Source organism: Cebus imitator, unplaced genomic scaffold, assembly GCF_001604975.1.
Source record: "Cebus imitator isolate Cc_AM_T3 unplaced genomic scaffold, Cebus_imitator-1.0 Scaffold93, whole genome shotgun sequence".
NCBI lineage: Eukaryota > Metazoa > Chordata > Mammalia > Primates > Cebidae > Cebus > Cebus imitator.
Genome location: NW_016107408.1, coordinates 5,036,232 through 5,048,817, shown reverse-complemented (window position 1 = coordinate 5,048,817; position 12,586 = coordinate 5,036,232). Strand labels below are relative to the sequence as shown.

Genomic DNA, 12,586 nt, shown 5'->3' with positions numbered 1-12,586 from the left:
TAGAGACGGGGTTTCACCATGTTGACCAGGATGGTCTCGATCTCTTGACCTCGTGATCCACCCGCCTCGGCCTCCCAAAGTGCTGGGATTACAGGCTTGAGCCACCGCGCCCGGCCCGTTGCTGCTTTTTTAACTGCAAGGTTGCAAAGCTTGACAGAGCTGTGTATATATTGGCGGTTGGATGCTGTGTCCTCTGGGCCTCTGCAGGGCGCAGAGGACAAGTTCTTGCTGCCTAGGACCTCAGAGGATGCCCTGGGACCCTTCCTAGATCTCTGACTCTTCTCCCACGTCTTGGTGTCTTCTCTCTTAGGATCCTTCCTTGGGGGGTACCTGTGCTCTTCCCAAACCTTGACGCTCAGGAGACATCATCGCTGCAGAATAATGTAGCCTATAGACCTAGGTTCTTTTCGGTGTTTGGCAAATACTGCAGCCTCAGGCATTAACTGAGTATCACTGGCTCTCCTGGGTGCTCAGCTTTTGCTGGGATTGTCTCAGGGTTTACCAGCTCCAAGTTGGGCCATGGGATCTGGGGGAGGGGCAGACAGGCTGGAGTGGGAGGGGCAGACAGGCTGGAGGAGGAGGCTTCCATTTCTGTTCTGCATAGGAAAGTTCTATCTCCGACCTTCTCTCCTGCCTCTGATAACCCTGGCCTTGCCCAGCGAGAGTACCTGCCCAACCCTGTCCTGGGTCACCATGGGGACTGCCAGGCGTCTTCTCAGGGACTGTCAGTGAAGGGGACTGCACCATGCTCAGATGGCCAAGGGAAGGTGGGGGGCAGTGTGGGGTGGGCAGGCCCCCGTAACTTAAGCCCTGAAGTTTGGGAAGGATTAACTCCTGCAGTCAGACGGCTTTGGGGACTCTCCTGCATGTCACTCACAATCCAAGATGCTCCCCTGAGTGGGAGGGAACAGGCCCTGCCGGTTCCTAATCTCCGGTGGTGTCTCCGCTTCAAATCCTTGTGAAGTCAGCTTTGTGCTGCAGGGGCGGGCCCCCCCACTGCTGGACGGGAGCTCTGCTGTGGGGGAGGGGTGCCTCATAGGGGAACACCATCACCTTCCTTCAGTCCTCTTGTGGGGGTAGAAACAGGGCCGTGAACCCCCAGGCTAGTCATGATCCTGGAATGTTCTCTTCTCACAGGAGTTCAATGTGGCCATTATCCTCAGGGCTATCTCTCCAACCTTCTCTCTGCCTGTTCCCACGCAAACCCAGAGGGCTGTTGCCTAAGTTCAACTATGACTTTTATCTTTTTAATCTTTAATGTTTATTTAGAGGGAAAACTCAGAGTTGCAGTACAAAATATACTTTGTAAAACCCTTTTTATTTTTAAAATAATTATGGATTCACAGGACTTGCAAAAACAGGACAGAGAGGTCTGATATAGCCTTTATCCAGTTTCCCCCAATAATTACATTTATCTAAGTGTCGTTCAATATCAAAACCCAGGAAATGGACATTAGTACTGTGTGTGTGTGTGTGTGTGTGTGTGTGTGTCGTAAATTACCTCATTTCATAGTCACACCCCCTTCAAGGGTGAAATTATTATTGCCCTCACTTTGTAGATGAGGAAACCCTGATCTGGGAGGTTAAGCAAATTGTGCAATGCCACGTCAGCTGGTAGGTGCCCGGGGCAGGCAGAATGTGATGAGGGCATCAACCGGGGTGGAGTGAAGGCTCTGAGAGCTGGGGGTGGGAAGAGCAGGGCAGGGACATTGGGCCATGTCTGGAGATATTTTTGGCTATTGATACTGGGTGTGGGCCAGGCTCGGTGGCTCCCACCAACTTGGGAGGCCGAGGCGGGAGGATCACTTGAGCCCAGGAGTTTGAGACCAGCCTTGGCAACACAGCGAGAGCCTGTCTCTACAAAACAAAACAAAAATTAGCTGGATGTAGTGGTGTGCACCTGTAGTCCAAGCTACTTGGGAGGCCAAGGCAGGAGGATTGCCTGAGCCGAGGAGTTCAAGGCTTCTGTGAGCCAAGATTGCGTCACTGTAGTCCAGCCCGGGCGACAGAGTAAAACTCTGTCTCTAAATAATCATAGTCATAATAATAAAGCCTGGGGTATGCGGGGATGCGTGCTACTGGCATCTACTATGAATGGCTGGGAGCATTGCTAAATGTCCTACAGTACACAGGACAGCCCTGACACAAAAGGTGCCGAGTCCCAAATGTGAATCATGCAGGGCTGCAAAACCCTGGGGAAAGTTTCCAGGGGAGATGCTGCCAGGACAGGGTTGGCCAAACTAAGGAGCAGGAAGGTGGCTTCAGACAGAGCAAATATGCGGACAAAGGCTGTGGGCATCAGTGCAGTGCATGAGGGACCCTCAGGAATCTGGGATCGCCAGAATCTAACGGGGACCCTGGAGAAGGGAAAGGAGGCATGTGGCAGGCAGAGGACCTGGAACTTGGTCTTGTGGCCAAAGGTGGTCATCTAAGTTGGTAGTTTTCAAAACTAACTTATTTTTTGAATAGGTAATGTGTTTATGTAATTCAGAATTCAAAAACCATCGGGAGAGGTCTTCGTCCTGCCCCTTTCTGAAGATGACCCATTTCCTCTGGGAGATGATGGCTGCGGGTTGTCAGTCTCTTCTATGTTCTTCTCTAATATTTTCCTCTTTTAGTTTTTTTTTTTTTTTTGAGACAGAGTTTCACTCCATTGTCCAGGCTGGATTGTGGTGGCATGATCTTGGCTCACTGCAGCCTCTGACCTCCTGGATTCCAGCGATTCTCCTACCTCAGCCTCCCAAGTAGCTGGGACTACAGGTGTGCACTACCACACCTGGCTAATTTTTGTATTTTTAGTAGAGATGGGTTTCCCCACGTTGGCCAGGCTGGTCTTGAACCCTTGACCTCAAGTGATCTGCCTACCTTGCCCTCCCAGTGCTGCGATTACAGGCGTGAGCCACTGTGCCTGGCCCCTCTTTTAGTTTTTACACAAACAGTACCCTACAGGATTAAAACCATAGTTGCGAAATTATGATGCAGTGTTGGGTTTTAACTGGGTCACTCTATTAGATTTGAGGTGGATGAGGCAGGAGACCGGACGAAGGCTGTTGGCATGGGCAGGCGGAGAGATGGTGAGGACAGAGGGCAGGGATGGGGTTCAAGGAGGAGGTTCAGGTGGAGGTTGTCTAGGTGGGATCAGCAAGGAGGAGGAGGAGGTGCAGATTGGTGGGCAGCAGGAATGGACAGGACGAGAAAGAGGGGTTGCAGGGTAGTCCAGGGGCAGCGCTGGCCTGGCAGGAGAGCTTCCGGGCTGGATCTGCGCAGCTTCTATTCTTCTCTCTAGACTCTTGCCGGTTCCCAGGGTATCAGCAGCCCCTTCACATCTGGCTCCAGAATGCTGGGGGCCTCTGGGGCTCCACGGACCTCAGCAGGAGGTTTTCTAGGTAAAATATAAAATGCCCAGTGACATGATTTGGATGTTTGTCCCACCTAAATCTCAGTTTGAAATGTAATCTTTAAATGTAGGTTTTCTTAAGAAAAGACTTTCACTGGGCGTGGTGGCTCACGCCTGTAATCCCAGCACTTTGGGAGGGCGAGGCAGGTGGATCACCACGTTAGGAGTTCAAGACCAGCCTGACCCAGATGGTGAAACCCCGTCTCTACTAAAACTACAAAAGTTAGCCAGGTGCGGTGGCAGGCGCCTGTGATCCCAGCTACTTGGGAGGCTAAGGCAGGAGAACCGCTTGAACCCCAGGTGGCAGAGGTTGCAGTGAGCTAATATCACACCACTGCACTCCAGTCTAGGTGACAGAGTAAGACTCCATCTCAAAAGAAAAAAAGCCTTTGAGTTGCAGGTCAGGTGAGTTGTTTTAGAAGTACCAATAGTTCTGCTGGTGCGAGAGAGCCTTGTCTCCCAGCAGGTAAACCCAAGTTTGTCAACGGAGGCAGTAACCCCAGCAGCCAGCACCAACAGTGGGGAGGCGGGGCCTTGTGGGAGGTGATTGGATCATGGAGGCGTTTCTCCTGAATGAGTGCAGCATCCCCTTGGTGCTGTCCTGGTGAGAGTCAGGGTGAGTTCTCAAAAGATCTGGCCATTTATACTGGGCACAGTGGCTCATGCTTGCAATCCCAACATTTTGGGAGGCCAAGGCGGGTGGATCACTTGAGGTCAGGAGTTCGAGACCAGCCTGGCCAACATGGCAAAACCCTGTCTCTACTAAAAACAGAAAAAATTAGCCGGGCATGCTCTGCTACTCAAGAGGCTGAGGCAGGAGAATCGCTTGAACCCGGGAAGTGGAGGTTGTAGTGAGCTGAGATCACGCCATTGCACTCCAGCCTGGGCAACAGAGCGAGACTCAAAAAAAAAAAAAAAGATCTGGTCATTTAAAAGTGTGTGGCACCCCCGCCCCTGCGCCCGTCCCACTGTTCCTGCTTTCACCACGTCACTGCCTGCTCCCTCTTTGCCTTCCCCTTGGACTTCCGCCACGATTGTCGTGATTATGATCTGCTATGACTGTAATTGTCCTGAGGCCTTCCTACCAAGCTTCTGTGCAGCCTGCAGAAACTGAGCTCATGAAACCTCTATTCTTTACAAACTACCCAGCCTCAGATATTTCTTTAGCAATGCCGGAATGGCCTAACACACACTGATACATTTGAATTTCAGACAAACAACCAATATTTTTGTACGAGTATATCCCAAATATTCCATGTAGTTGTTTATCTGAAATTCAGAATTAAGAGGGCATCCTGTATTTTTATTTGCTCCACCTGGCCGTCTTGCTCAGGGAGAATACAAGTTTCCAGGTGCAAGTTCCCAGGGAACTCTTTGGCCCGGCTCTCGGGCAGCATCTGTGTGAATGCAGCCATGTTTTAGCCACCTTCGGGATGAGAGAGGGACCCTGGTGAGGGCCACAGCAAGAGTAGCCCTCGAGAGCACCTTATTCTCATGGGAGCAGGCCCCGTACGGTCTGCGTTGAGCCCATCAAATGACTCTGAGGGCATTCTCTTCCCTTTCCCAGGGACAAGGCCCTGGGAACCCCATGGTGCTGGGCACCATCAGTGGTTAGACAATGCTTACATGAACAAACAACTGCATGAAAGAATAAATTGGGCCGGGCGCGGTGGCTCACACCTGTATTCCTAGCACTTTGAGAGGCTGAGGCGGGTGGATCACATAAGGCCAGGAGTTTGAGACCAGTCTGGTCAACCTGGTGAAACCCCATCTCTACTAAGAATACAAAAATTAGCTGGGTGTGGTGGTGGGCACCTGTAGTCCCAGCTATGACGGAGGCTGAGGCAGGAGAACCTGGGAGGCAGAGTGTGGGAAGTAGAAAATTTCCTCTTTAAAGTTTGCTTTCTTGTTAAAGAATAGGTGTGCTAATCACTGTTTGTTAAGCCCTATCCTATGTAGCTGTCAGACATGCCATGCTTACAGGCACATAGTATATTCTATGTCCTTGTACTTTAGCCAAAATATCTGTGCTGGATGTGCTCACAGGCATGTCCCAGCTCTCCATTGCTTTTTCCTGTTTAGAAAAGTTTTAAGTTGTTAGCCAATCGGGTTTTAGTTTACATTGTGAGGTCTGGCTCCAGCCAATGGAGATCAGACACAGCGGTAAGGACGACCTCAAATTCATAAGGGATAAACTTGTCTGCTTTCTTTTGTTCATTGTACTCTCGTGGCAACATGGCTAGTGAGGGTACCTTTCCAGCCTAGGAAGTAAAAATTGTGTCGCTGAAAGATTCTTTGTCTCAGTGCTAATTTTTCTTTGTGGCACTGAGCATCCGTTTCCAATGAAGGTTGCCATCAGCTGTGGTTTCACCACTGCACTCAAGCCTGGGCAGCAGAGCAAGTTCCATCTCAAAATAAAATAAAATAAAAATAACAACAGATAATCTTTTTCAGCAAGACCATCCATTTTCCAACTCACTCAGCAGCATGTGGTCACCCCCCACCTCCCTTGGGAAGTGTGCGTGCAGGATGCGGAGCCTGGCGCAGTGAGCCCTCCGCAGGGGATGTCCCGCTGTCTTTACCTGGCTCGCAATGAGTGGTATTGGGAAATTTTTCCTGTCATTCCAGAAACAGGCAGCGTCTTCAACAAAATTGGCCACATTTTCTGTCCTAGATAAAATATTGGAGGAGGCTCATGTCTGCATACCATTTGCATATATCTGCTTAAGAAACACCTTAGCGTGGCTTTTGCATTTTAGACTGACTGCTCTTCTAGGAGTCAGAGCCGTGCTGCTGCTCATAGCGGCTTCGAAGAATCCCACTGGGGATCCATGCTGGAGAAGAGTCACCTCTAGGGAGAAGCTCTCGGGCCCCCATCAGGGCACCGCCCCCACCTTGTGGACTCTTCAGGGGATGGTGTCCCTGTACTCTCACCCCACGCCTGCTGCCCCTCCTGGCTGCTGCTCCAGGCTCAGAGTGCTCAGTGTTACGAAGGAGCAGATGCTTCTAAGAGAAACGCACACAAAATCATGGCAGTGGATGCCGGGATCATCACCTGCAATGCCTCCAGTCACGACAGCCTGGGTAGCCACTGGCCGATTGGCACTCCAGGGTTCCAGCCTCCCACCCCCAAAGGCTTTGCAGAGCCTCGCCAAATGGACGTGCTTGTGTTGACTGGCTGCCACTCGGTGGTGATAGATCCCTGAGAGTTGATGGTCAAAGCTGATTAGCTGGGGCTGTGAAGGAGGACGGCCCTGGACATGCAGGGCTTGAGGCGGCGGGGGTGTTCTCAGGGCTCTCAAAGGTTCTGCCTTACCCCACTGTGCCTGGCACGAACCCCAGCATCCTTTCTGGTTCCCTCCTCCAGGTATGCACGGCCTTCACTGCAGAGCATGCCACACACGGGCATGTCAAGATGCACCATGCCTACACCAATGTGGTGGGGCTGGGGGACTCCAGCACGTGGAGGCTGCCTTGCCTCAACCGCTATGTCTACATGTTCCTTGCTCCTCTCCTCCTCCCCGTCGCCACACCACTGGTGGCTGTCGGTGAGTACCAAGAGAGCCCGGTCTGGGGTACCCTGCATGGACCTTCCTCTGCTCTCCTTGCCTGCCTGGCTTCATGGACGTAGCTTGTAGAGGAAGGCCCGAGAGAGACTTGCTGAGACGGCCTGGCAGGTAGAGAGAGCCTCGGACCCGGAGCCAAGTCTGGCTCTGCCACCTACTAGCTGGGGACCGTGGGCAGATAACGGAACCTCTCTGAGCCTCGGATCCTCTACCTGCTCCTCAAGTTTGGTGTGAAAGAAAATGAGGTCCTAGGTATAAAAATGTTTTGCAGGGGCCAGGCATGGTGGCTTATGCCTGTAATCCTAGTGTTTTGGGAGGCTGAGGCAGGTGGATGGCCTGAGCTTAGGAGTTTGAGACCACCCTGGCCAACATGGTGAAATCCCCGCTCCACTAAAATACAACAAAATTAGCTGGGCGTGGTGGCAGGGGCCTGTAGTCCTAGCTATTTGGGAGGCTGACTGAGGCAGGAGAATCACCTGAACCCAGGAAGTGGGGGTTTCAGTGAGCTGAGATCTCGCCATTGTAACTCCAGCCTGGGTAACAGGCTAGACTCTGTCTCAAAAAAAGAAAAAAAAAACAATGCTTTGCAGCTGCCTTGCACAAATCATACTTCATGTTTACAGCTTTGAGGTCCGGGGAGCGATGTTGTATGGTGGAGGGAGCAGGAGGGAGGGAGCAGCTAGACCTGGGTTTAAATCCCATAGCTTGACCTTCATCAGATTGCTTCCTGTTTCTCGCTTTCTTTGTTTCTTCTTCTTCTCCTTCTTCCTCCTCCTCTTCCTCTTCTTCCTCTCCTCTTCCCCTCCTCCCTCCTCCCTTCTCCTCCTCCTTGTCCCCTCCTCCCTCTTCCTCCTCCTCCTTCTTTTTCTTCTTCACCCCCCTCCTCCACCTCCACAGAGTCTCACGCTATTGGGCCGGCTGGAGAGTGCAGTGGTACAATCTCAGCTCACTCCAGGTGGTGCACACCTGTCGTTCCAACTACTCAGGGGGCCGAGATGGGAGCATCACCTGAGCCTAGGAGGTCAGGCTCCTCCTGAGTAGCTGGGACCACAGGTGTGAGCCACCATGCCCGGCTAATTTTGTGTATTTTTGATAGAGATAGGGTCTGGTCTGGCCCAGGCTGGTCTTTTTTTTTTTTTTTTTTTTTTTTTTTTTTTTTTTTTTTGAGACGGAGTTTCACTCATGTTACCCAGGCTGGAGTGCAATGGCGCGATCTCGGCTTACCGCAACCTCCGCCTCCTGGGTTCAGGCAATTCTCCTGCCTCAGCCTCCTGAGTAGCTGGGATTACAGGCATGCGCCACCATGCCCAGCTAATTTTTTGTATTTTTAGTAGAGACGGGGTTTCACCATGTTGACCAGGATGGTCTCGATCTCTTGACCTCGTGATCCACCTGCCTCGAACTCCCAAAGTGCTGGGATTACAGGCTTGAGCCACCGGGCCCGGCCTCCAGGCTGGTCTTGAACACCTAGGCTCAAGGAATCTGCCCGCCTTGGCCTCCCGAAGTGCTGGGTTTACAGACTTGAGCCATGATGCCTGGCCTCGTTTCTTCATCCACACAATGGGGGATCCTGCTTTTCAGGGCTGTTGTGGGTATGAATTGAACACACTTAGTCCCCTGCCACTGCCTTAGCACACCTGAGCTAGCAGGGAGCTGCTCCTGATGGATCTGAGCCTTGCCTGTCCCCTCTCTCTATGTCTCGCCTCTTCCTGCAGAACGGCTGAGGAAGGTGGGGCTGGGGACGGCCCTGCGGACACTGGCCCTGGTTTCCCTGGGCCTTTATTCTCACTACTGGCTGCTCCTGAACGTGTCAGGCTTCAAGAGCGCCAGCTCAGCCCTGGGCTGCATGTTCGTCACCAGATCCCTGCTGGCCCACCCCTACCTCCACGTCAACATCTTCCAGGTGAGGCCACCCCAACCTGGGCACTGGGTGGCTAAGGGGAGCATTCCCCAGGGACCCTGACTGCAGGCTGGACTCTAGGGTGAGGAGAGAGGGGCCACCTGAGGGATGAGGTATCCTCCCTCTCGCTGTCGTCACACCGTGCCCTTGCCTCGTCCTGGAGAGACCCTTCCTGCTCTGTTCACCAGTCAAGATCCTACTCATCGCTCAAGGTCAAGTTTCATAGGCAGTGTGAAGTGCTTCCTCTGCCAGGCGCTACCCTAGGTTGGGAACTCAGAGGTGAACAGGAGCTTCGGGTTGGTGCAGGGCAGGACACAATTAGGGGATTAAGTCATTAACAGCAGTTCTGGTAAGTGCTCCCCTTCGACCTCCCCCCACCGACTTCAAGGGTCATTCAAGAGTTTTGATTTCAGGTAAGAAGCAACCTTCTCTGCTGGGCGTGGTGGCTCATGCCTGTAATCTCAGCCCTTTGGGAGGCTGAGGTGGGTGGATCACCTGAGGTCAGGAGTTCAAGACCAGCCTGGCCAACCTGGCAAAATGCCGCCTCTATTAAAAACACAAAAATGGCCAGGCACGGTGGCTCATGCTTGTAATCCCGACACTTTGGGAGGCTCGAGAATCACCTGAAGTCAGGAGTTCAAAACCAGTCTGGACAACATGGAGCGAAATCCCGTCTCTACTAAAAATACAAAAATTAGCTGGGCAGGGTAGGAGGCTGAGGCAGGAGAATCACTTGAACCCACGAGGCAGAGGTTGCAGTGAGCCAAGATCATGCCATTGCACTACAGCCTGGGCAACAGAGCAAGACTCTGCCTCAACACACACACACACACACACACACACACACACACACACAAGCTGGGTGTAGTGGTGAGCACCTGTAATCCCAGCTAACCAGGAGGCTGAGGTGGGAGAATCACTTGAACCTGGGAGGCGGAGGTTGCAGTGAGCCAAAATTGCGCCACTGTACTCCAGTCTGGGGGATAGAGCGAGATTCCGTCTTAAAAAATGAAAAAGAATCGAGCTTCTCCTCAACACAGTCGACATGCCTCCCTCCATTCACGGATACCCACGTGGTAGGAGATAAAGGCCCCAGTGAATGCCCTGAGGCAGGCAGATGAAGGCACTGGAGATGGAGTTCTTCTTGGGAGGCCAGGGCTCAGCATCCAGCTCCGGCATCATTTTCACAGGGACATCTCCCTGCTCCCTGCCCAGGGAAGGCCCCAGAGAAGCACTTCCTATACTTCCCTGTCCAGCACTTACCACAGCTGCTGTTAACTACTTAATTACTTAATCCCATACTTGTGTCCTGTCCTGCACCCACCGAGGCTCCTGGTCACCTCTGAGTTCCCGACCTAGGACAGCATCTGGCAGAGGAAGCACTTGACATTGCCTGTGAAACTTGACCTTGAATGACGAGTAGGGTCTTGACTGGTGAACAGAGTGGGAAGAGTATCTCTGGGATGAGGCGAAGGTGTGAGGAGTGAGTGGTAGGCAGTCGAGAGCATGAGGGAACCACGCGCCCTGAGAGGTGCCCGGGCTAAGTCCCTGACTGTCCAGATGGGGAGGGAGGAGCAGAGATGATGAGACTCAGTGCAGGAAACAGGGTCAGCATCGGAGCCAGGCTAGGGGCCCCTCCACCAGGTGCCCTGCATAGGAGGTAGGGGACAGAAGAGCCCTCTGGGTAGCATGAGGTCCCAGGACACCTGGCATGGGGTGGGGAGGTCCAGGCTGCCCGGCGTGATCCACGTGTCTGTCACAGCACATTGGGCTGCCCATGTTCTCCCCGGACAACAAGCCCCGCCGGATCCACATGATGAGCCTGGGGGTGCTGAACCTGGCCCGGCTGCCCGTGCTGGACTGGGCGTTTGGGCACTCGATCATCAGCTGCCACGTGGAACACCACCTCTTCCCCAGGCTCTCCGACAACATGTGCCTCAAGGTAGTTGAGGTCTGGGCTGGGGGCGCTGGAATGAAGGGACCGTTAGAGGGTGGAAGGGAAGATTCTTTGGCCTGGCGGGGTTGCTCACGCCTATAATCCTGGCCCTTTGGGAGGCCGAGGCGGGCCGATTGCTTGAGCCCAGGAGTTCGAGAGCAGCCTGGGCAACATGGTGAAACCCCGTCTCTCCAAAAAATACAAAAATGAGCTGGGTGTGGTGGCACATGCTTGTGGTCCCAGCTACTTGGGAAACTGAGTCACGACCACCTGAGCCTGGGGAGGTTGAGGATGCAGTGAACCATAATCGTGCCACTGCACTCCAGTCTGGGCGACAGAGTGAGACCCTGTCTCAAAAAAAAAAAAAAAAAAAGGTGGCGGGGGAGGGAAGAACCTTCAGGGTTCACCTGAACTCCAAGTTCCCCATCTGGCCTGGTCAGAGGTCACCTAGGAAGGGCAGCCAGTGTATCTGCAGCAGCATGGGTTTCAGATCAGAGATACCCAGGTTCCTTACTAGCAGTGCGACTCTGGACAAGTGAACTGAATGCCTCTGGGCCTCAGCTTTCTCTTCTGTAAAATGGGAGTAACAGGGCTTATGTTGACAGGCTTTGAGGATGAAATGGAGAAATAGATCTGAAATGTTTGGCACATGGTAGGTGCTTGGTAAAAGGGACCTTTGGTTTTTAACCCCCTGTGCCAAGGAGGGCTGTCATGTAGTCAGGATCCCTGGATGTTGGGAAGAAGCCACTCCTTTCTTCTGCTGGGTGAGGACAAGAATTCTCTGACTTAAGCCCTTCCGCTCCTCTGGAGAATCATGGAACAAGGCAGATAGGAGCTGGGGTGGGAAGAAGACACCCCCCCATGGGGTGATGGACCTGCCCACAGACCCAGCTCATACCTGTCTTCCCCCAGGTGAAGCCCGTGGTGTCCCAGTTCCTCCGTGAGAAGCAGCTACCATACAACGAGGACTCGTATCTGGCTCGCTTCCGGCTNTAAGCCCTTCCGCTCCTCTGGAGAATCATGGAACAAGGCAGATAGGAGCTGGGGTGGGAAGAAGACACCCCCCCATGGGGTGATGGACCTGCCCATAGGCCCCTCTCCTGCCTGTCTTCCCCCAGGTGAAGCCCGTGGTGTCCCAGTTCCTCCGTGAGAAGCAGCTACCATACAACGAGGACTCGTATCTGGCTCGCTTCCGGCTGTTTCTCCATCGCTATGAGGAGTTCATGGTGCAGGCCCCGCCGATCACTGAGCTTGTGGGGCTGCAATGAGGCCACTGCAGCCACCCCGCCCCTGCCTGGCCCGGCCCTAGCCCTCCTACTGCTGCTGGCCCAGGGGTTGTGGCTCAGTGGCTGGTGGCAGACCTGGAGAGTGGAGACAGTGGACAGACAGGGAGGTGGGGTGCTCAGGCCTGGGGTCTGGGGGCCACCTGCCTTGCTTGCTTTTCTGGGTTTTGAGGCGCATCTGCGGGGAGCAGTAATGGTGGCTGTGTATGCTGGTCAGTCTGGACCTCAGCAGCTCTATCTCAGGACTGAAGAGCTGGGTCCTTCCCACTGCTTCCTCTCAGCCTTGGTAGGGCTAAGGGGAGGTGACAGGGTGAGGAGGGATCCTGTGCGGGGGCCACCTGGCAGGGTCAGCTCCCTCAGCTGTGACCTCCCTGGCATTGGGAGAGCCCCACATGGCCTTGGCCACTGCCTCCTTCAGGCTCTGCCCACCAAGGTGCCCTCTCCCCCGGGACCTCAGGTGAGCTTGCTTTTGGCAGGCCTTCCTCAATTCTCAGCCAAAGGAAC

General features: G+C 53.5%; 1 protein-coding gene across 2 annotated transcripts in view; it reads left to right on the top strand.

Moving 5' to 3' along the window:
- Nucleotides 1-12,380, top strand: part of FADS6 (fatty acid desaturase 6) — a 16,947-nt gene extending 4,567 nt beyond the window's left edge. Inside the window, exons 3-7 of one of the 2 annotated variants that reach the window (XM_037741024.1) lie at nucleotides 6,765-6,945; nucleotides 8,679-8,866; nucleotides 10,626-10,805; nucleotides 11,712-11,765; nucleotides 11,972-12,380. In XM_037741024.1, coding sequence (XP_037596952.1) covers nucleotides 6,765-6,945; nucleotides 8,679-8,866; nucleotides 10,626-10,805; nucleotides 11,712-11,765; nucleotides 11,972-12,067 — 699 coding nt within the window. In that variant the 3' untranslated portion in view covers nucleotides 12,068-12,380. The remainder of the gene's footprint in view (nucleotides 1-6,764; nucleotides 6,946-8,678; nucleotides 8,867-10,625; nucleotides 10,806-11,711; nucleotides 11,766-11,971) is intronic. The other variant, XM_037741025.1, reaches the window with a different exon arrangement.
- The last annotated feature ends 206 nt before the right edge of the window (nucleotides 12,381-12,586 follow it).